Here is a 22,056-nt window from a genome sequence, read left to right on the forward strand (position 1 = left end):
ATGTATCACACACACGTTTAACACAACTCAAAGTGCTCTTGTGTAAGAAAAGCCTTCTCTTTTCCATTGTTGTATTAAATAATTTTACCTGAGCGGTCGTGTGTCTCTAATTAAGAGGGAGAACGCTGGTTTGTAATCACTCTAAAAAGGTAGCAGCTGACTTTCCCGAATTGTTACAAGAACTCTTACATCAAAGAAAGGTTGCGTATGAATGATGGTGATTCCTGATCCACGTTAAAGCAGCATTCTGTATGAATGAAAGGGAACACAAGTATTTAAAGTTTTTAAAGTTGAAATTCTCCATTAAGGAGTAGTTGGGTGTACCTAATTCTTTTTCCTTTTTGAAACCCAAATCTTGTAACATTCAGAGTAAGAACTTTGTAATTGTCGAAGTTGCTGAAGCAACGTGAAGCAAGCATTACCCAAGTCAGTAGGCAAATCCTTTCTAATGTGAAACGAGCCCTATTAAGATCTATCCGCCTTTATTTGGAAGTTGTCAAAGTGGATACAAATCCTGTGTCATGTGATACAAGGGTGGCAAAGTTATCCAAGGCTGCAAGAGTGGCAATTCAGCTTTGGATAACTGCTGGAAACAAGAAGGTGTAAATAAAGCTGGGGAAGGGAGTTGGGTGCTTGTTAAAAGAACTGATCAACAATCTGTAAAGCTGAGACAGTTGAAGCTGCGACAGAGAAGCAGTCTAGAAGCCAAGGCAGATTCTAGTGGTAGCTGTAAGACAAACAGAAGAGGCAAAGAGGCTGCCCCTTTATTATGGCATAGGAAGGAAGAGTGACTTGCCAACCTGTGGAGGTCGAAAAGTAATGTCTTTATATTGCCTAATAAATCCTCAAAGTACCAAACTGCAGCAGAGCTAACACAGCTTTGGTTGTCTATAATACTATCAGAGAACATTATATTGAAAGTGGTTGAAGCAGTACTACACTGCTTTCACAGTACCATTAGCAGAAGGGAGTTGTCAAGAGAAAAGAAGCCCCGTTAGAAGAAGCATCCTGACGGGGGGCGCTAGAGAGCCCGACCAATATGGCGGCGGGTCTGTGAAGCTCTCCAGCACCCGCAAATATCTAGACGTTTATCCTGTGGACAACTGCTCTTGAGCAATAATTTGCTGTTGGGCACTGGTGACAGATAATGCTGAGCATCAGGGGAGTGAAAGCGGTGGCGATCCGGAGCCGCTATTGAAGTGAACAGCAGCGGTTTTCGGCGGCTGTGAGCAACCGCGTGGACTAGAGGAGGGGCTGCCGGGTGGCAAGCGAGGCCGCGGTCTGGCGTGTGGTGGTGTTGGTTGCCTGTAGGTGGAGGGGCTTGTTAGCCCCCAGCGGCGGAGTAGCGAGGAGGAGTGTGGAGCGCCCTGGTTGCGAGAGCCCCGAGATGCGCCCTTGAGAGGAGGACCCGCCCGGCGACAGCGCTGCGGCGTGGCGGCGCTCCCGCCTCGCCCCAAGCCGGTGGTGGCGCGGCTCCGGAGGGTCGTGGAACCCCACTCTGGAAGAGTTGCGGAGGAGCGGTGAGATCTTGGAGGTGCCCCCGACCTGTGCTTGGCTGCCCATGGCCGCGGCGCTCCCCTAGACGCGGTCAGTCTGTGGGGGGTGACCGCGGGGCAGTGGGAGAGGTGGCCCAGAGCGGCGCGTGCTGGTGGAGGAGGTGTGGCCCGTGCTTCCCCGCAGAGCCGGGCGGGGGTGCGGAAGAGACCGGCCCTGTGTGAATCTCGCTGTGCCGAGGTTGCTGGAGGGAATAAGAGAACAGCCGCGCGCATGTAAGACGCACCCCGGGGCTGTTGGATCCCTCCCTGGTAGGACCTGTTGCTGTGTTGGCAGTGGCCTCGCTAAAATGGCTGGGTGTGCAGTTTCGCGGATGGGGGTCAGTCTCTAACTTCACCTTGCTGGCAAATTCCTGTCCAAGGACCTCAGGACAGATAGGGTGGTCGACCCATATGCAGGACCCAGTGGTTTTCAAGTTGGTAACTGCCTGTGGAGCGGGGGAGGGGCTGACTGGCTCCGGATCTGCTGCATTCGTAATTAGGGGTCTATGATTGTGGACCACCCCCCCCCAGCTGGCACGATGACTTGCACATAAGGGATTGAGGAGTATAGGAAGGGAAGAATACTCTTCAGGGTGCGGTGTTGGTGCGGGGATTCTTTTTGGTGCTGCCCTAAGCCTGGGGGAACGAAGACCAGGCTTAACATTCGGGAGGTAGGGACAAGGCACAGGACTTATGTCAGCTGGTGGGCTGAGCTGGTGCAGTTCCTTGGAAGAGGTCCCTGATTGCCTGTAAGAACGGAGGGACTGAGTCTGCGGGACAATACTATACTTCAGGTACTTTGAATAGTTGTGGCTGGTGTTTGCCTACGTATACGCCAACTCCATCTCAAGCATCGGCTTTATCGTGGCGCTGTTGCCCCTGTGCTGTCCCTGCCCGTAGTTGTTGGTGGGATCGGGTGTGCGGGAGGCGTGGGACTGAGAGTAGGGGACGGCGGTGGTGGGGGTCACCGGTCTAGTAGGGCTCTGTGGTGTCTGGGCCTTCTGCCTCCTTCCCGCGATGGGGCATCATGTCGAAATTGGGTAAAGGTGGCAAACAGCAATCTAAACTGCACTTTGAAATGCCGGCTCAGACCAAAATCAGTGGGGCAATGGTGGTGTCATGATCCCTGCTTCCAAGGGGTCAGGACTTGCCCCACGACCTTGGAAGCAGGCCCATAATTCTGATCCCAGGAATCAGCCAGACCCTATTGGGACCTTTTGGACCTTGTCCTGGCGCCAGTGGCGCCAGGCTCATGAAGGTGACTGGTCCCGGCACAGGAAGCGCCGGGCTCATATTAGATAAGAGTGCTTGGTGGACCTACCTGTAGCAGACCATGCTGCTTACTTACCAGCTAGCTGGTCTCCTGATCCTTCTCTGCCTGGGACTACTTTTTCTGTCTGGGTGGAGCAGGAGCCACTCCCTGGAAGCAGAACACAGGAACTCTTCTAGAAATCTGGAACTCTTTTTCTTACCTGGGTGAGGCCGTGGAAGAAGACGCCTAAGCACTACAGAAGGCTATTTAAACCACACCCGATTGGTTTCACGTGCTTCGCGTTATTCTGCATCTGCAGCCGGACGCTCACCGTGTCAGCTCCAGGAAACCTCCAGCTCCAGATCCTGTGAACACGAAATCACCTGCTGGGATCCAACCTTCAGTCTTCAGCCGCTCCTGCAAAACAAAGGCACAGGTTAGGCTAAAGCAAAGGCAGCGCATCTACTTACCTAATCCAACGGCAGCATCCAAGGCGCCTTTTTCAGCCTTTCTCTTCCGGCATCTGCAAGACAAGATACATCGGTTAGTAACGCTTAGTTACAAGACTGCTTACCTGTGTTACGTTCGCTTCCAATCTGTTCGCGCTGCACCTCGGCACCTGCAAAGACAAAAGAGACATTACGGTGCATTCTACAGCGCTAGTGCAGTCTTTCTACTTACGTGCCATTAGAAGAATAATCTTCACCGCCACAGCATCTGAAAAGGAAAAGACATAGACTTTAAAGACTTAAGACTTTTGAAAGAGAAGAGAACAATCTAAAAGGAACTTACAAACTTACAAGGCACGCTTGTGCAATAACGGCGTCTTCGCTCTCAGCTAACCCTCTGCTATCAAGAGGCAGAGCTCGCATCCAGTGAAGCAACTGGACCCAGCGCCCCTGCACAAGACGCAGGATGGAGAGCCCGGCATTTACCTATCTAAGGTAAGCGCAATTATAAACCCAGTTCCACGGGGAAAGAAAGGGCGAGAGGGGCTAGGAACTTTCCCAACCTTCCAATCACTATACCTTGGTTTACCCTTGCAGACACCTCACTCTTCAGCTTAAACTTTCGGTGAGAAGGGGGCCCTGTCCGGGAGCAAAACAAACCCTGCGCCTAACACTGAAGACGGTATCCCCACCAGATCAAGGCCTGCGCCTCCGAGGGAACCAGGTGAGCGTTACAGGTGGATATACCTGATCAGCGAACTCCAGAGCCTGCCGCGGACCCTACCACAGCTCTTCAGGATATTAAGGTCATGTTTGCGTAGTTGCAGTCTGGGATATAGTCTCTTGATGGGAAACTTGACACACTGACATGTAAGGTTGATCACATGCAGGTCCGCCTGGACAAACATGGGGAGCGGCTGGACGAGGCGGAGGGTCAGATATCCGGTGTGGAGGATGTGGCTTCCTCGGTGTCGGCTGCAATGGCTGGTGTGAGAAAGGCCCTGAAGGAACTCACGGAGAAGCAGGAGGACCTTGAATACAGGTCGAGTTGAAATAACATTAGAATTGTGGGCCTGGCCGAATCGGTGGACCAGAGAGATATGAAGGCTCTGGTCGAAGGAATGTTGAAGGAGGCACTGGGTCCAGAGGGGTTCTTCCTATTATGTGTGGTGAAGAGGGCACATAGAATCCCTGGTGGTAAGAAACCGGTCCCTGGAGCTCCGCCGAGACCACTGATCGCCCGTCTGCTGAATTATCGAGACCGGGACACTGTGCTCCGGAAGGCAAGAGAGAAGGGGAATGTCACCTATAGGGGGGATACCATCAAGTTTTTTCTGGATTTCTCTGACAAGGTGCAAGCAGCTAGGAGGACATTTCTGGATGTGAAAAGGCGGATGAGGGACAGGCATATGAAGTATGCAATGCTGTATCCGGCCAAACTCCGGGTGGAGCATAAAGGCAAAACACTCTTCTTCCAGAACCCTGAGGAGGCTGCGTCCTTTTTAGATATGTTACCAGAAACACCCGGGACAGCCGGATGACAACGGCGCCTGATGTGGGAAGGCACGAAGGTGCTTGCACCCCGGACAAGCGACCTGCTATGGTGTCCGGGCTTGATTTGCTGAACAGTTGTCGGAATGCTCGGGGAGGGGTGCAGGAGGGTCGGGCTTGCAGCTAGCCCCGGTGCAAAAGCTGGTTGAGAACATGTTGGGGGGCAATTGGGAGGCCGGATTGTTGGGGTGGCCGGCGGGGGAATGGGGGTGGGTGCTGAGGGGGGGTTGGGAGGAGCGGTGGGGATGCACCGACAAGTTGGGGAGTTGTTGGTAGGGGAGTGGGGGGTGGGAGGTTGGTGGCACGGGGAATGCGACCATTCGGGATGTTGGCAGGAACAGGGACAATAGACTTTGAGGTGTTTTTCAATTGCGGCACTTAAAGTTTTGACCTGGAATGTTAGGGGCCTCAATAGTCCACCGAAGTGCTGAAAGGTGTTACAATACTTGCGACGTCACCAAGTAGGGGTGGCGTTTCTCCAGGAAACCCATCTGACGGTAGACTCAGAGTCTAAGTTTGGTAAGTGCTGGGGGTGCCATCAGTATTTTTCTTCATATTCTTCCTTTTCTAGAGGGGTGTGTATCTTGGTACACAGCTCGGTGGGGTTTCAGATGACTTAAGTTGCTGAGGGATCAGGAGGCGAGAGCACTCATAGTGCAGGGGGTTATTCAAGGGAGGTTATACACTTTGATTTGTTATTACGGCCCTAACCAGGACACGAATGAGTCGTTGGAGTGGGTGGAGAGGCAGCTAGTGGACATGCCCGTAGGGGAGATTGTATGGGCGGGGGATTTTAATGCAGTGCTGGACCCTGCTCGAGACCGGGCGGGAAGTGCTCTGCGCTTGAGTAGTAAGAGTTCTGTTAAAGTCTGCGGTATGCTAGCGGTGTGGAGACTTGCCACACCGCTAGCAGGGTGGAGGGTGTGGAATTCGACGGTTCACCGATACACACATTACTCTGCGCCACACAATTCATCTGCACGCCTGGATTACTTCTTGGTGTCCGAGGATCTCATGGGGCAGACGACCGGGGTGGAAATGCTAGCCCGTACTCTCTCTGATCATGACCCTGTTTTATTAGCTATCCGGTTGAGGGGGCGGGCTGGGATGAGGCCCCCGTGGAGATTCAAGAGTGATGAACTCACGGACATAGTTTTTAGGGAGGAGCTAGGAAAAGGCATTGACAGCTATTTTGAGATGAATGAGGGGTCGGTATCCTCGGTGGGCATCCTGTAGGAGGGGTTTAAATGTGTGATACGGGGGGAATGTATAGCTAAGGAGGCGGGCATATTGAAGAGAATACGCAGAGATTTGGCAAAGAAAGAAGAGGAGATACATACCTTGCAGATGGCGGCTCCGATTCCTTCCAGGACTCAACAGGGAGATATAATGAGGAGCATTCAAGAGTTCCACGCGCTAGCCCAGCAGGAGGTTAAATATGAGTGGGATAGGTCTGTCCCTCGGAAGTATGGCGAGGGTCAAGCTCCGGGACGGTCGCTAGCTAGGGCTACTCGTTCGAATAACCCAGGGGGTAGGGTGGCGGTAAATACGGACGAGGGAGGGACGGATCATTTTGAGGATGAGGCGATACTTCGTGAGTTTCACACATTCTATACTCGCTTGTATGCTACCCAGTGTTACGCTGCGCAAGCGGATATTGACACCTTTCTTGACCAGGTGGGTTTGTATTGGTGCTTGGTGGGGAAAAGGGAGTGGTTGAACAGACCGATGACGCTAGATGAGGTGATAGGGGCCATAAAGTCTCTGCCTAATGGGAAATCCCCAGGCCCAGGCGGCTTCACGTCTGAATTTTACAAATGTTATGTTGATAAATTGGCGCCTTATTTATTGCAGGTTTATCAGGAGGCGGTGGCCGAGGGTCGGCTGCCGGAGTCTCTTAGGGAGGCTCTGGTGGTAGTAATGTTGAAACCTGGGAAGCCTGAGGGAGATTGCTCTTCGTACCGCCCGATATCTTTGATTAACTTGGACAATAAGATCTTGGCCAGACTCTTAGCATCACGCCTGGCACCGCTGATATCAACACTGGTCAGGGCTGATCAGGCAGGCTTTATCCCTGGGCGGTCGACGCTGTTTGTTTTGAGGCGGATGTTTGGGCTAATGGCTGCTTTGCCGAGTACGGACCCGGTTGCTGCGGTTTTATTAGATGCCACCATGGCTTTCGATTCTATTGAATGGCCGTTTTTATTCACGGTCCTGCGTAGACTGGTCTTGGGGAGGTTCTTCCTGTCCCTGGTGTCACTCTTATATGCAAGGCCGGTTGCAAGGGTGAGGGTCAATGGGCAGATGACTGCATTAATCCCGCTTGAAAGGGGGACGCGTCAGGGGTGTCCTCTGTCCCCCGTTTGCTCTGGCGATAGAGCCTTGGGCTGAGATGGTGAGGCAGCTACACATCCACCGGGGGATTCAGCTACACACTCACAAGGTAGTGATTTCGCTGTACGCGAATGATATGGTCCTGTTCTTATACCACCCTGAGGTCAATCTAGATCCAGTCATGTTGGAGGTTCAACAATTTGGGGAGTTGTCGGGGCTAAAGGTAAATGCTGGCAAGTCAGTAATATTCCCATTGACGGACGGGCTGGACCGGTTTCAGGATGCATGGGGGTTTCAGTGGGATATGCTCAGTACCCGGTATTTGGGTATTACCTTGGCCAGGGGCGAGGAGGTGGTGTTCCGCTGTAACTATGGGAGGGTGCTCGGGTCGGCTAAGGAAGCAATGCAGAGATGGACTTCGCTTCCGCTCAATTTGTTTGGTATCAAGATGTCCATTCTCCCCCGGTTTCTATATGCGTTTCTTAATGTTCCCATTAGGATACCCAAGAAATGCTTTCAAGATCTTAAATCGACAGTGACCCTGGGCGGGCAAGCAAGCGCTGGTTTCATGGGACAAGTTTATTGCGCCTGTACGGGAGGAATGTCTGGCTTTTCCTGATTTTGAATCATACTATAATGTGGCCCAGGCTAGTTATCTTAGGTATTGGTATGGGATGGCGGCTGAACATAGGCATGTTGAGACAGAACGGTCGATTGCGTCCCCGGCATTACTGAGGTCGGTTATTTTGACGGCTCAGGTTTGCCCGAGGACGGCCCGGAACTTGGTGGGGTTAATGTGTAGGGCTTGGTCCCTTCTGGAAAACAAACCTAGGGGTAGTATACTTTATTCACCAGAACTCCCGGTCATATTTATTCCGGGGATCCCCGTGACCAGTGAGGCGGGTTATGTTGCTTTCATGAAGCGGATGGGAGTCACTAAATTTGAAGACTTGTTCCCGAATGGTAGGTTCATCTCCATTGATCAGCTAAGAGGTAGAGGGGCCCTATCGGCGTTGGATGTATTTCTGTACTTTAGACTTCGGGTGGCGCTGCAGCGGCTATTCCCGGCCTTCCCCAAGCAACCCCAGGTGGCCAAGCTGTTGGGCAGGGTGATAGGAGGGTACCTGGATTGGGGGATGCTCTCGAAGCTATATGGAGTAGCTATGGAGAGTAAGTCTTCGACCGCAATGTCATCACGGCTGGAGTGGGAATAGTTGCTGGGTAGGGAGATATCGGAGGATATATGGGCATACTGTTCCGAGGGGATTAGAAAGGGGGCGATCAGCACTAATTTTAAACCCGTCCATTTTAAATTCTTGCATCAATATTATTCTTCTCTGGTTCAGTTACATCGGTACTTCCCTCAAAGGTCTGGGACCTGTATCAGGTGCGAACCTGCAGGATTTCTCCATGTGGCATGGGAATGCGCGCAGCTTTGCCACTTTTGGGAGGGGGTGGTTGATGTGATTGGGGAAATTGCGTGTCAGCGGTTCGCTCCAGATCCATTAATGGGCCTGCTGAGGTATACTGAACAGGTACCGAAAGAGACTCGGAAACTGATAAGCCTCCTGCTAATTTTGGCCAAGCGCAGGGTTGCTATGGGGTGGGGTAAGAAAGGCGCCCCAACGATTGCTCAGTGGTCTCAGGACATTCTATATTGCAATGACATGGAATCGAGATGGGGTGTAATGCAAGGGAAGGGTTGTGGAGACAGGAAATGTGGGACGCGTATACGTCATACCTTCTCAACCAACCGGGTGGAGGGGGGCCTACCTCTTGTTCATCACAGGAACTTCCGAGTTCATCACCACAAATTGAATGATACATGCACCACATGGGGTTTATCATAATTATGTAGCCCTGGATAATGGAAATACGGGGGGAGGGGGTGAGAATGCACTGACTTCCGGCCCTTCTTTTCTGCTGCATGGACTTTTGGGACTTGCCGCTGTATGGCGCATGCTCCTCATTAAAATGCGTTGTGGTTTGTTGGTTGTGTAATTTGGTCAGTCTCAAGGTATGGCGATTGCCTGTGTGCCTTTGTAAGGGGTGGGTGGGTGGGGGGTGGGTGGGTGGTTTCGTGTGTTGGTTGAGAGTTGTTGTTTATATGAAATGTCAATAAAGAAAGTTTAAAAAAGAAAAAGAAGAAGCATCCTGACAAGTTATATCAAAGACGCTGCAGAAGTTACAAAAAGATGGACAGTTGTTGAAACAAAAGTGGCACTTTAGTTTTGAACTTTGTCAAATATATCCTGGAAGGAGATTATCCAGGATTACAATTTGTGCTGTTTTCTTTGTGGAAATTAGAAAGGGAACTTTTCAACAAACAGAGAAAGAACTGTTACCAGTGAATTTTTGTTTGGGTGAACTTTTGTTTCTTTTGGAACTTTCAAGAACTGGTTCAAGAATTAATTTTTTTATTCGTGAGAGATTGACTTTGGACATTCCTTGGAAAGGGACCTCCCCCGGACAACAGGACAAGTGGAAGTCATCCTAGTCACAGGTTATTTGGTAATCATTTATTTCTGTTGTTTATAATGGACTTTGAATATCTTGTTGTTTAGTGTGAAAGCCAGTTTTGTATATGCTAGGAGATTTTCCCTTCGAACTTAAACTAAGCATAGAACTCCCTGGCAGAGTAGGCTTAGTTAGGTTTTCTTTGCATTTTCTGTCCTTAATAAAATGTCAAATACTGAGAATACTACAAGCAGTTGTCTGCCTTGCAGTACTGACCCCCCACTACACTCTCCCACACTCACTCCCTACGCTTTCTCTCCGCTCCCTCCCTCACCTTTCACACTCTTGACAACACTACACGTAGCTGTAGTTCCCCCTCCCTCTTCTCCACCTTTCATTCACTTTCCTCCCTCTAGTCTCCCTACCTCTGTCCATGCTCGCAATTTAGGCATTCACTTTGACTCCTCTCTCTCTTTTTCCCATCATATCTCTCTCACCTCTCGTGCCTGTCGCTTCCACCTCTAATATTCGCAAAGTCTGCTACTCTGTCACTTTCCATGCTACTAAACTTTTAATCTCTTCCCTTATCTTCTCTCGCCTCTTCTACTGCTCCTCCTTACTCTTTGGACTACCTACTTCTCATCTCGCCCCCCTCAAATCTATCTACCATTCTGCTGTCCGTACCCTCTGTCTCCTTACCTCCTGTGACTCCATTTCTGCTTCCCTTTCTTCCCTTGGCTGGCTTCCCTTTCACTCTCAACTTAAATTTCATTTTCTCTGCTTAGTTTTTAAATCTCTCCATGAACTTGCTCCCCTTTATCTGTCCTGCCTCCTCTCTTTATACACTCCCTCCCGCTCACTTCGTTCTGCTGACCACTTCCTTCTCACTGTTCCTCCATCCCCTTGTGCCCCCTCCCGTTTCCGCTCCTTCCAGCTCCTAGCCCCACTACACTGGAACTCCTTACCTCTCTCAATCTGCTCTATACCTACCTTCTGCTCCTTCCGCACCTCACTTAAATCTCTCCTTCTCCATTCCCCACCATGAAACCCTTCCCCCTTCTTGCTCCCCTTCCTTCCTTATCTTTTCCCCTTGATCATCTCCCTCCCCTTCCCCCCACTCACCCCATTCTCGCCCTTATTCCCCTTCTGCTTCCCTCCTCCTTCTCCTCCTCTCTCCTCCCTCTTCGCTCCCAGTTCTACTGCTCTACTCTGCCTCCTCCCTTCAGTTTAATTGCTCTACTTACTGTTTTGTTGGTTTGATTCATAATTGTAAATTGCTTCTACTGTTATGTTTTTTGTATCCAGTTGTTAAAATGATCAGCGTTTTGGAGTAAAGCGCTATATAAACATAATAAATACAAATACAAACTGGTATCAATCTCTCTCTCACCCATTACCTTACCTGCACTTTCTCAAACCACTGCCAAATTCTCCTCAGTACTTTAACTCCACTGTCTGCTCTCCACTGCCTGGTCTTTCCGTCCACCAACTCTCCTCCTGACCTCACCCGAACACCCGTCATCCATGTCTGACTGGCTTGGCATTTTATAGCACAGCATTCCCTGCTCTGCCTCTCTTTAAAGGGGCAGAGGAATTTATGGTTGTACTGAGATGAACCCATGCTTCCCAAGCATGGCATAGTGGAGGGATTAAGGGGATCCTGCCCACACCATCCCATGGCCCAGCATCATGTTGCTTGTGGATACAACCGGCCCCTTTGGCAACCTTACCTTCCAACAACGCTTTTAGGCAAGGGACTTTGTCATAGTGCATTAAAAATTTCAGAGCTTGCATCAAAAGATGGAAGTGAAATAAATAATGTTAAACCACCCACCCTAGAGACCCAGCTCAGAATCAAGGGGCAAATGGTAAGGCACCTGGTAAGGCACCCGACTTTCTTCTGGGGTTCTGTGGCCCACCCTGCACATCGAGGCACTATGCCTCCCATTATTTCATTAGGGCATTTTGTTTCTCGGCGCTGCATTAGCGATCCGCTTTACTTCAGTGAAACTTTTGTTCTACTGATACTAACATTGCACCGCTGATGCAGTCACTGCACCGGCAGGGCCTCTACAGCATGGCCGCCCTGATAGCCTTCCCCAGCTAATGTTTGTGGCCTGAGCCTGCTCCCGCTCCCATTGGCTGGCTACCTCACTATCAGCCAACCACCAGCACCAGGAGGTGGGAGCTGGCCCTTGTGATCAAAGGCCTGCATCCAAGTCCCCCGTCTGCTCCCTGTCCACTGCCGGTACACTGTGAGGGCCCTTGCACCCACTCGTGGAAGCTCTGAGGTTGCCTTCCCCTTACCCTCCAGTGGAACCTGATCTACTGTGACATTCTTCTCCGAGTTAGTTCCCTCTGACTATTCCTTCACCCCTCTCCATCCCTCCTGTTCACTCATTCTACATCATGTGTCTGAACCGCGTCTTACACCTCTAGCTGTTAGTGCGAGTTCAGCTTGTTTTGATTTACTGCTGCCATCTCGAATTTAGCCTGCTTTCAATTACTGGTGTACATTTGAACTGAGCCTACTCTCAGAGCCTGTTGCTATATTGAATTTCACCTGTCTTCAATTACTGGAGGAAATTTGAATTTTGCCTACTCTCAGTGCCTGTTCCAATCTCAATTTAGCCTGTTTTCAATTACTGGTGTAAATTTGTTTTTAGTTTGTTGAGATCTTGCTGCAAACCCCCCTTGCTCCACTTCACCAATGGCACTTTCTGTTTCTCATCTTCTCACACTCTTCTCCTCTATCTCCACATAATTTGACGTAACCGCCTTGCAACATGAGATCAGGCTTTTCTATTTCATCTACCTGGACTTTACCCTGTGTATCTACATGTTCTGATGTAGCCGCCCTGCAACATGAGTTCAGGCTTTCCCATTCCGAGTACCTGGACTTTACCTTGTGTATCTACATATTCTGATGTAGCCGTCAGGGACGTCATTTCACCAAAATGCCAGGGGTGACAGAAGTGACATCACACGACCCTTGACCTCTGATGACATCACAGGAAGTTATGTCATTTGCCCCCACCCCAAAGTGATATCACGGGAAGCGGTGGAACATGACCTTTCACCCCTTGAAAAAACAGGAATTTGCATCACATAGCATTGTTCCTAAGTACACTATGAAAAATATGGTTATGATATCACTATAATGTGATATACATTTCATAAACAATGGATTGCCATATTAATCATTAAGATTAGTTTGTATAGGCTCATACTACCAAATTACTGTGAATGCAAGCATACTTCCATGGCTAAATGATAATGATGTGTTATTATATAACACTAACGCTTAAGCGCTTTATATATAACAAATATAAAAACAATATTACCCAACCTGTGTTGGTACTCATTTATCGACCTCAGAAGGATGAAATGTTGAGTTGGAGTGGATAAGAACAGACTAAAACAGTGACTCGCCCCTGAAGTGTGCCTGAAATAAACCTTTAATGAGTCTAGCAATTATTGTATAGAAGAATTCCAGAAAGACACATTATTTGGCATTCCTATTCTTTCTTATTTAGGGTCACTGCTGAAAGTTTGAGGCTTGTGCAACCCCTGTTTTTTTTTTTTTAGAGGCCTGAACAAGAAAGCCAGTGACTCCAGAAGCAAAGAAACACATGGTGCTGGGCACAGCCCAGGATCTTGCACTTTAAAAAACAAAAATGTATTTTCATTCTTTTTTTTTTTAGGGGTAGCAAAGGAGACCACAGGGGTAGCATGGGAGACCCCAGGGGTCGTAGTTGCGACCCCTGGCGACCCCTAAATGATGTCCCTGGTAGCCGCCTTGCAACATGAGGTCAGGCATTCCCATTTCATGTACCTGGACTTTACCTTGTGTCTCTACATGTTCTGATGTAGCTGCCTTACAATATGAGGTCAGGCTTTCCCATTTCATGTATCTAGACTTTACCCTGTGTCTCTATATGTTCTGATGTAGCTGCCTTGCAACATTAAGTCAGGCTTTTCCATTGCATGTGCCTAGACTTTACCTTGTATTCTAACTGCATACCTTGATCTAGCCAACTTGTAACATGAGGTTAGGCTTCTCAAATGTGTGTTCCTGGATATTACTGCACTTTATATTATTGTAACCACATTCTTAAGCTTAAAGCACTCAGATAGCTCTGAGTTTGGTGCGCTATATAAATGTCTAAATAAATAAATAAATAAATGGCTTCTCCACTACACGGAAGGAGTTCAGGGGTTTAAAGGAAATATTCGACATATAGTATATTTCATTTGAAATCAATATGCCTAGAATGATGCAAGACTGTAAGGTTCAGGGCCTCAGGCAGCAAAAAACGGCTGATGGACTCCATGCTGGAGCCATTAAGGCAACCAAGTGGCTAGTGAAGCGGTCATCGGGCCACAACCTGCAGGAAGCTCACTACAGGGAAAACCAATCAGGACTTTTCTGAGCGAGATTGCCATCCTGGTGATGTTGTAAACATTAAGCACTTCCCCTCTGAGAGACTAGCATCCCTTCAAACCAAGGATGGACACATTTTTGTGTCATTTCCAAGGTAAGGTAAGAGAGGTGTACATTTTGTGTAAACACTCTTTTCTGGCCATGTGCCCAGAAGGACTTTAATTGTTCAAGGAGTATGGGGGTAAGCAAGAGTCTGATAGGGAGACAATGTTTTCCCTACAAAAGGGACAGCAAGCAAGATGAACCCCTCTCATGTAGTGGGGAAACCCTTTGCCCCATGTTTCTGAGCTGGGTCTCTAGGTTGGGGATTAGCCAATTCGACTGCTTCTATCCTGTTGAGAGCTGTGATGAATCCTGCAGAGTAATCACTGATCCCCAGCTTAAAGTCTCCTCCCATGTGGCCAGGGGAAGGCAGTCACTACCTGATCCTGACTCGGAGGGAGGTAATATGAGGGAGGATCATATGGGAAGAGATGGCTGTCACAGAGAGGTGATAACTTCCTTATGAGAGACGCAGTCGTTTTCTCTATATAAAGAGGAAAACCCCATAATCCCCCAAATACCTGAACGCATGTTATTTTTCCGAACCTTTCCATGTTACAACTCAAACCACCATGTACAAAAACCTCGCATAGCGTAATAACATTTATAGCCCAGGTATGCATGGTTTACCTCCAACATCTTTTGATAATAATGATTTTGACCGTGATAGGATTACTGAGAAAAACAGCAATACACATAATATTCACATAACCTCTCCTGGTTCTAATAATCTCTAGTACAGCAAGTATTTTAGACAATATCACCTTGAAAAGTCCAAAACATATGTGGACTCCAATTCCCATAATGACTGGGACACAGACGAAGAAGAAGAATAATGGGAGTCACTAGGGAGGAAATGTGACTTTAAGCATAAAGTGCATTCTAGTTCGAAATTGATTCAGCTGCATGGGACATTTAAACCCAAAGGTTACCTACAGCTAGAGACTAGAGGAAGGGAAGAGGAGAGACGCTGCAGAATACACAGAGTGGGAAGCTAAACGGGTGACAGAGGCCGTTCATAGGAGAAGAGTCATGGAGAGAGTGGTGAACTGCTGCCTGCAGCAGGTCGGCAGAGTTCTAGATTGGAGATGAGAAACCCAGGTAATGAGAAGGTGAACTACACACAGCGGGCTAAGAAGAGGACAGGCCCTTCAGAGCTCTGCAGGCTCTGGTCGCAAAGACAGCAAACGCTGACGCAAGAACTGAACAAACCTCTGTGCAGATGGGGAAGCCAGCCCCATGAATGACGCTTGCAGCAATGGCACGATATACCGGTGAGTCAGCCTGAGAGTGAAGGGGACCCCCGGGACATGCAGAGACATTAAAGAGGTGAAGAATACGTTTGAATATCGACCGAATAGAATTATAAAGAGAAGGCAGGCACGCTACAATTCCCCTGACATGAGATGGCAGTTGCGGGAAACCTGGAAACCACAATGCCATAAACCAAGACGCATTGTAAGAAAAATAAGACGGCAAGAGTTGTGCTATTCTCCTGACATGAGATGTCAGTTGGTGGAAATCTGGGACAAGCATTGCCAAGAGCAAAGGGAGAATGAAAGAAAGATTGACAGACGGAGCTTAAACAAACCCTCATATATGAAATATCTGCATGGGGGGAATTGGTTCAAGTAACCACTGAAGTCGACAAGTTGTGCTATCGAAGAGGTATGTTTTTGTGATACCTAAATTAGAAGGAATATTGTAGAAAGACCTGATAAGAGTTCAGGCAGTGGTCCTTTTTTGGAACGTGATACCTGGCAGGAGAGTATACCAGGATATCTACAGGATTCAAAAATGAGATATGTCTGGCAGGAAAGTAAACCAGGAAAGGAACAATTGTATGAAAGACATTTGATTTTGCCATTCTGAGAAAAGGTGTTCATCAAAGCAACATTTGGGTTTGCAATTCTTATAAAGGTATTCTGTGGAGAAGATAAGTGTTTTACTATTCTGACAACAGCATTCTATGGACATTTTGCTTTACCAAAGAAGACCCTTAGTGGAAAAGACATTTTTCGTTCATTTGTTAAGAACCTTATTAGAACCACATATTTCCACAGGCTTCCTGAATTGGTTCAGGGGAAGGGAGCCAACTCCTGAATACAAGGATTGCCTTTATTAGAATTACTTATTTTGAACTTTCACATCATAATCGTTTGGGCTGGAATCAGCAACAATTACCTTGTACACGTATGTATATGTTAGTGTGAGGGTCAGGTACAGTATGGACACAAGGTCAACTTGCTTTAGTTTTAGTTTCATACGTCTTTCTGCTATCCAGGAATGGTGTGCCGCCAACGACCTCTGCCTTAATGCCAGTAAGACTGAGATTCTACTTATCGGCACACCCACTCCCTCCTTCCCTGCAGCTCTCTGGCCGGCCTCCCTGGGCCCTCTTCCTGCTCCTACCTGCAAGGCAAAAAACCTTGGGGTCATCTTCGACTCCACACTCTCTTTCTCTCCTCACATATCTGACGTCTCTAAGAAGTCACACTACCAGCTACACCTCCTCAGAGGTATCCTTCCATTCCTCTCCTTCCCCCAGAAGCTCACTGTCTCCAGAGCCCTGGTTCTCTCGAAGCTGGACTACTGTAACAGCCTCTATCTAAATCTTCCTGCCTCTACTCTCCGCCCTTTGCAACTCATCCAGAACAGGACTGCGAGACTTGTCCTTGGCCTCAAGCCCAGGGACCGTATCTCTCCAGGACTGAAATCGCTACACTGGCTCCCAGTGGCCGCAAGGATTAAGTTCAAAACCCTCTGCATTGTCCACAAGGCCTTCTGGGGCCTTGGGCCAAAATACCTTCAAATCTCTCTTCCTAAATATCTTCCTTCTCGAGCTCTTCGCTCATCCACCTCCAACTACCTCAGGGTCAGCCGCTTCTCCAAGCAACGAGCTGGGGGTAGATCTCTCTCCGCAGCAGGGGCCTCCCTCTGGAACAGCCTTCCTGCCTCCCTGAAACTTGAGGAGAACCATCTCCGGTTCCGGAAGCACCTCAAAACCTTCCTCTTTGCCTCCGCTTTCTCTCCCTCTCTCCCCTGCTAAAATCACTGAACCTGCACTGAATCTGCAACTGGCCACTCACCGATCTCGGTCCTTGGCCCTGCCACTCTTCCCTGCACTGCCTACCTGCACTACGGGACTGTCTCTGTATCCTACAGCCCCTTCTCCCGGCACTTACCTTGCACTTGCCACCAGCTGGCCCTATTATTTATCTTGTATTCTACTAACCATGTACTGCACTCTCCTTGCACTTGCCACCAGCTGGCCCTATTACTTATCTTGTATTCTACTAACCATGTACTGCACTTCCCCTCTCCCCTTCCCCTTGCACTTTTCCCAGTCCCCCTACCCTTGCACTTGCGCGATCTGAATGACACCTGGCCTAGTAGGATCGTTGTCTGTTCTCCCCTTGTCCCCCCGCCTCGTCGCGCCTTGAAACACTTGTGTATAGGCGCGTTACAAATGCCATATCATATCATAGGTAGGGACATTATCATTGGGATAGGGACAGACCTGCCTTTACCCCACCCTTTTTGTTTAATAAACATGGTGAATGTTGAGACCACTTTGTGTCCTTATCTCATTTCTGACGCCTCACGGAGTGCTGGGCCCTTGGACAGTTTGTGGCTATGCTGGTCACAGACACAGCACAAGATGTGATGATATTCTCAGGGACCCCTTTGATACAAGGCTTTTCTGCTGTTCTAAGGAGTTGCCCAATTTGCATACTCCTGTTCTTTGGAGTTAGACCTGCAGCTCGTAGCTCTGGTGGTTTGAGACATAGATACATACACCGTGCGTGTTGTATTTGTGGTAAGGCATCTTTACATGTTATGGGCCTACGTCAGAAGACTGGTCCCTGGACATCTGAAATCAGGAGTCCCCAAGTGGACTGCTTGAGGAGGACAGGGCCCTAATCCTTGTTGCAGAATACCCTTGAATGCAACCCAGAGAGATTTCAGATACTGCCTTTCAAGCTCTGACATCTTTGAGCTAACACCATGTGTCCCGGAGACATGCAACCAATATCTGAACCCATCATGGATGCTGCTGTGATTGCTGATTTTATGGTGAAACTGAATAGAAAGTGTGCCTATGTGAGAAAATAAACTACACACTTTTGGGGCAGGGAAAGCCTGTTCCACACATCTCCATCAATCGCTGACATCCATGAGCTCACTTGGAGCTCCCTTACGCAGCCTCTGAGATCCTAAAGGAGGCAAGTCAGAGAAGGTGGCTGTAGTCACCCTAGTTCATGTTTTTCATGTTTCGTATCCATCCAGGTACTGTCCTTTGCCTGTATGTCATTCCTATGTGCCTAATACCATACAGAGTAGGATATGTCTTAGTGGTTGTCTGCAAGGACACAACAGAATAAAGCCATTTTAAAAAACTGCTGAATCCTGGGTCACAGTTACTTTGGAGGGCACTCCGCTGATGGGGAGTTCCTCTGGAAAGCCCTCTTCAACCTGCTGACCGATTTCTATTAGTGTTGAAGTGACTGGTGGGGTTTGCCAAGTATTGTTCTACGTTCTAACCATGATTTTTTTATCTCATGTCCCTTCGTTGCAGTGAACTATGACTGTAGGGCAGCCATAGATGTGGCTTCTGGGCTGCAAATTGTATATTATAGCTCTTTATGGCAGTTCAGCCATGGAAAGCATTGCTGAAAAACTGTCCTCAGATCACATCATGTGCAGCTTTCTCTCCCCCTGGACTGTAGGCCAAACCAAATATGTCACGGCCACAGGTTGGCTCTCAGAGGGGCATATTGATAATATGCGCTATATTTGATTTTACTGTGTCCACTGTGATATTTCCACCATGAAAATGTACTCCTATGGTATCCACTAGGGTATTTGCATTGTGATACTTGTTTGTAGAGTGAGTCCACTGCAATGTTTGCTCCTAGGGGGCCCATTAAGAGATCTTCACTGTGCAGAGGGGTCCACTGTGATGTAATCAGTGCTTAAGAGCGGTCCATCGTGATATTCCTTGCAAGAGGGTGTCCATGAGTGGGGTTGTGCTGTGATATAGCACAAACAACTACTAAGCCACTCACAGGTGGCAGAACACCGGCTAGCACCTCCCACCCTCTTAGCAATACACACAAATGCCATCAGAACTCTACAACTCTCTGAACATCCTCACACTGGGGGCGCACAAAGCACACTTCTAGATACAACTACCATATCCACAAATCACCTAGACATACACCTGCACACAAAGCCCAGTTCTTCTAATCTGCATGTAGCAAGAAACAGCAATATTGCATTGTTCCCTCTATTCATACTAACCAAACCCAGACAGCTTTTTACACTGGTCACACAGTGCCAAGAAACCATGCAAATTGAGGCAGTGTACGGTATAAAAGCAATAACATAACAGCTGATCGATTAGCATTCTACATGACATTACTGGGACACAAAACCTGTTCACCAATTGGAATCCGTGTAAAGAAACTGTATAATCATTTTACTTACTGATGACCTTGGAGCAGCAAAGATCTACCTTTCCTTCCTCCAATGTCCCACATTATGATGCTGTGATCAGACGCTCCTGAGAAAAGTAGCCTCTGAACAGGGTCCCACCACAGGCAAGCAATACTACCTGCAAAAGACACAATCAGAGAGATGTTATAGATGTCTTCTGCAGAATCTTTGTAAACAGGGAACCATGCAAGGCCAGCCGTTTTCGAAGAGGTAATCAGCCTCAATAGATGAGCTTGATTCTCATTACATAGGTGCCGGTTGTATGCATACTTATGTCAATAACACAATATAACAATGCCACATTGAATCAAAAAAATACAGAAAGATCTCATTACACATGTAATGTAATGGGCCTCATTACGAGGATTGCAGTAAGTCAAAAATGATGCCGGAATGGTAATACCGGCATCGTGTACCGGTCCGGCCTATTACGAGTCGACATCCTGGCATTACCACCACCGCTTGGACCGTGCCCCTCCGTACTGGCATGTGCGCGTACACGCACCCTTCGGGGCGGCAATACCGTGACGCCGCTAACAGGAGGACATCACAAGTTACGCGGGCATGCACCTACCGGCATCCTGAAGGCAGTAAATAGGGTCATCATGATGCCAGTATTACCGGCATCGCGGATCACCCGTAAAGAGCAATCTGCTTTGTTCCCAACTGCCACAGGTGCACACAATCAGCACAGGTGGAGGCAACAGAGTCTGCACCCAGCACAAAAGGAGCACACCCACAAACTACACCCCTTCCCACACCAAAATGTTCCCACTTGCTGTTGCGATTTTGGGGCTGGAGGACATGCCTGCATTGCTTCTCCATGAGCAACAACAACAACAGGCACTACAGAAGAGACACGGGGAGAAGGAGGGTGAGACAGGCCCAGCAAGTCCCACCAGTGCAGCCAATGGTACGTAGGCAGCCACCAATCCCTCGCATCAGAGCCAGTCCTTTCAACCTAACCCCTGTGCAGATCCACACCCTGTACCGCCTGGACCAGGACACCATCACCACCATTGTGGACATGATACACCACAACATCGTCAGCCTGATTGAAATCTGCACCGCCATCCCCCCTCTACTGAAGGTAGTGTCTGTGCTCCACTTCCTAGCCACAGGCACCTACCAGCACACAGTGGGGCAGCTGCATGGCATATCACAACCTTTCTTTTAACGCATGCTGAACCAAGTGCTGGATGCCCTCCTGAAGCACGCAAGTGACTACATAGCCCTACCACGGACTGCCCAGGAGCTTTTTGACACTAAAATTGGCTTCCATACACTGGCAGACATGCCCAATTGTATTGGTGCCCTCGACTGCACCCATGTGGAATTGGGGGTCCCTCATGCCATGGAGGTGGTGTACCGCAATCATAAGCTATACCACTTCATCAATGTGCAGATGGTATGTGACTCCAGCAAGATGATCACACATTGTTGTGCCCGATTTCCCGGATCAACTCATGATGCAATGGTGCTACGGAACTCCTCACTACCCCGCTACATGGAGGGACATGCTGGACGACGTGCCTGGCTGCTCGGTAAGTCGCCTGACAGGCCCATGGCAGTGTAATGGGGGGGGGGTGCAAACTCCACCAGGCTGAGATTGGAGGGGTGCATACTCCACCTGGGTGAGATTGGGGGGGGGAGATGCATAATCCACCTGGGTGAGATTGGGGGGGTGCATACTACACTTGGGTGAGCTTGGGGGGGAGATGTATACTATACCTGGGTGAGATTGGGGGGAGATGCATACTCCACCTGGGTAAGGATGGGAGGAGATGCATACTCCACCTGGGCGATTTGGGGTGGTGACTGGACAATGCCCATACAGCAAAACACTGTGACTCAAAAAATCCCAACCTGAACATGACACATAAATGTCATACAAATAATCAATGTTGCACACTAATGCCAATATGCCAGACTTGCAAGCAGCCCACATCCCTCAACACGTCCACTGCACATTATCTGACCGTACCCTCTGTAACACAAATCAGCAACATGCAGTGAGTATGTGTAATGTACATGACCGCAGCAAAGCACAACACAGTACATGGATCCATGAGTGCGCACAAATAAATCCCACCAAGGGAATACTCTGATTGTCACTGGCCCTCCACCACAGTAGCGCTGCATGTCACCATGGGAATAACAACCGATGAATGACAAATCATGATAATACTTGTGCCAATGCTGCTAGTAAAAATACATACGAAGTACTGTACATAACCTATATGAGTGCAAATACAGTGGTAGGCATCCACAGTACATGTGCACCAGCATGCAAGTGGACACCCTGCATCATCTGGATAACACAACCCACACCCGGAGACCATAGAACAGTACACATTGTGGTAAATAAACATGTGTACAGCCATCCAGGGACATGTGCATGTCAACATCAAATAGCTGCAGGCATGAGAGTGATAAGTACAGGTGTCATGGTAGAAATGAACTCGTACATACCTCATTGTGATCCCATGCAGG

The 22,056-nt window shown here is 48.7% G+C and overlaps 1 protein-coding gene across 2 annotated transcripts in view; it reads right to left on the bottom strand.

Annotated features, from left to right (window-relative positions):
- WDFY1 (WD repeat and FYVE domain containing 1) overlaps positions 1-22,056 on the bottom strand; it is a 1,420,223-nt gene that overhangs the window by 633,590 nt on the left and 764,577 nt on the right. For both annotated transcript variants that reach the window (XM_069618156.1, XM_069618157.1), the window contains exon 7: positions 19,555-19,677. In XM_069618156.1, coding sequence (XP_069474257.1) covers positions 19,555-19,677 — 123 coding nt within the window. The remainder of the gene's footprint in view (positions 1-19,554; positions 19,678-22,056) is intronic.

The sequence above is a fragment of the Ambystoma mexicanum genome, chromosome 10 (assembly GCF_040938575.1).
Source record: "Ambystoma mexicanum isolate Mex_15411 chromosome 10, UKY_AmexF1_1, whole genome shotgun sequence".
Lineage (NCBI taxonomy): Eukaryota > Metazoa > Chordata > Amphibia > Caudata > Ambystomatidae > Ambystoma > Ambystoma mexicanum.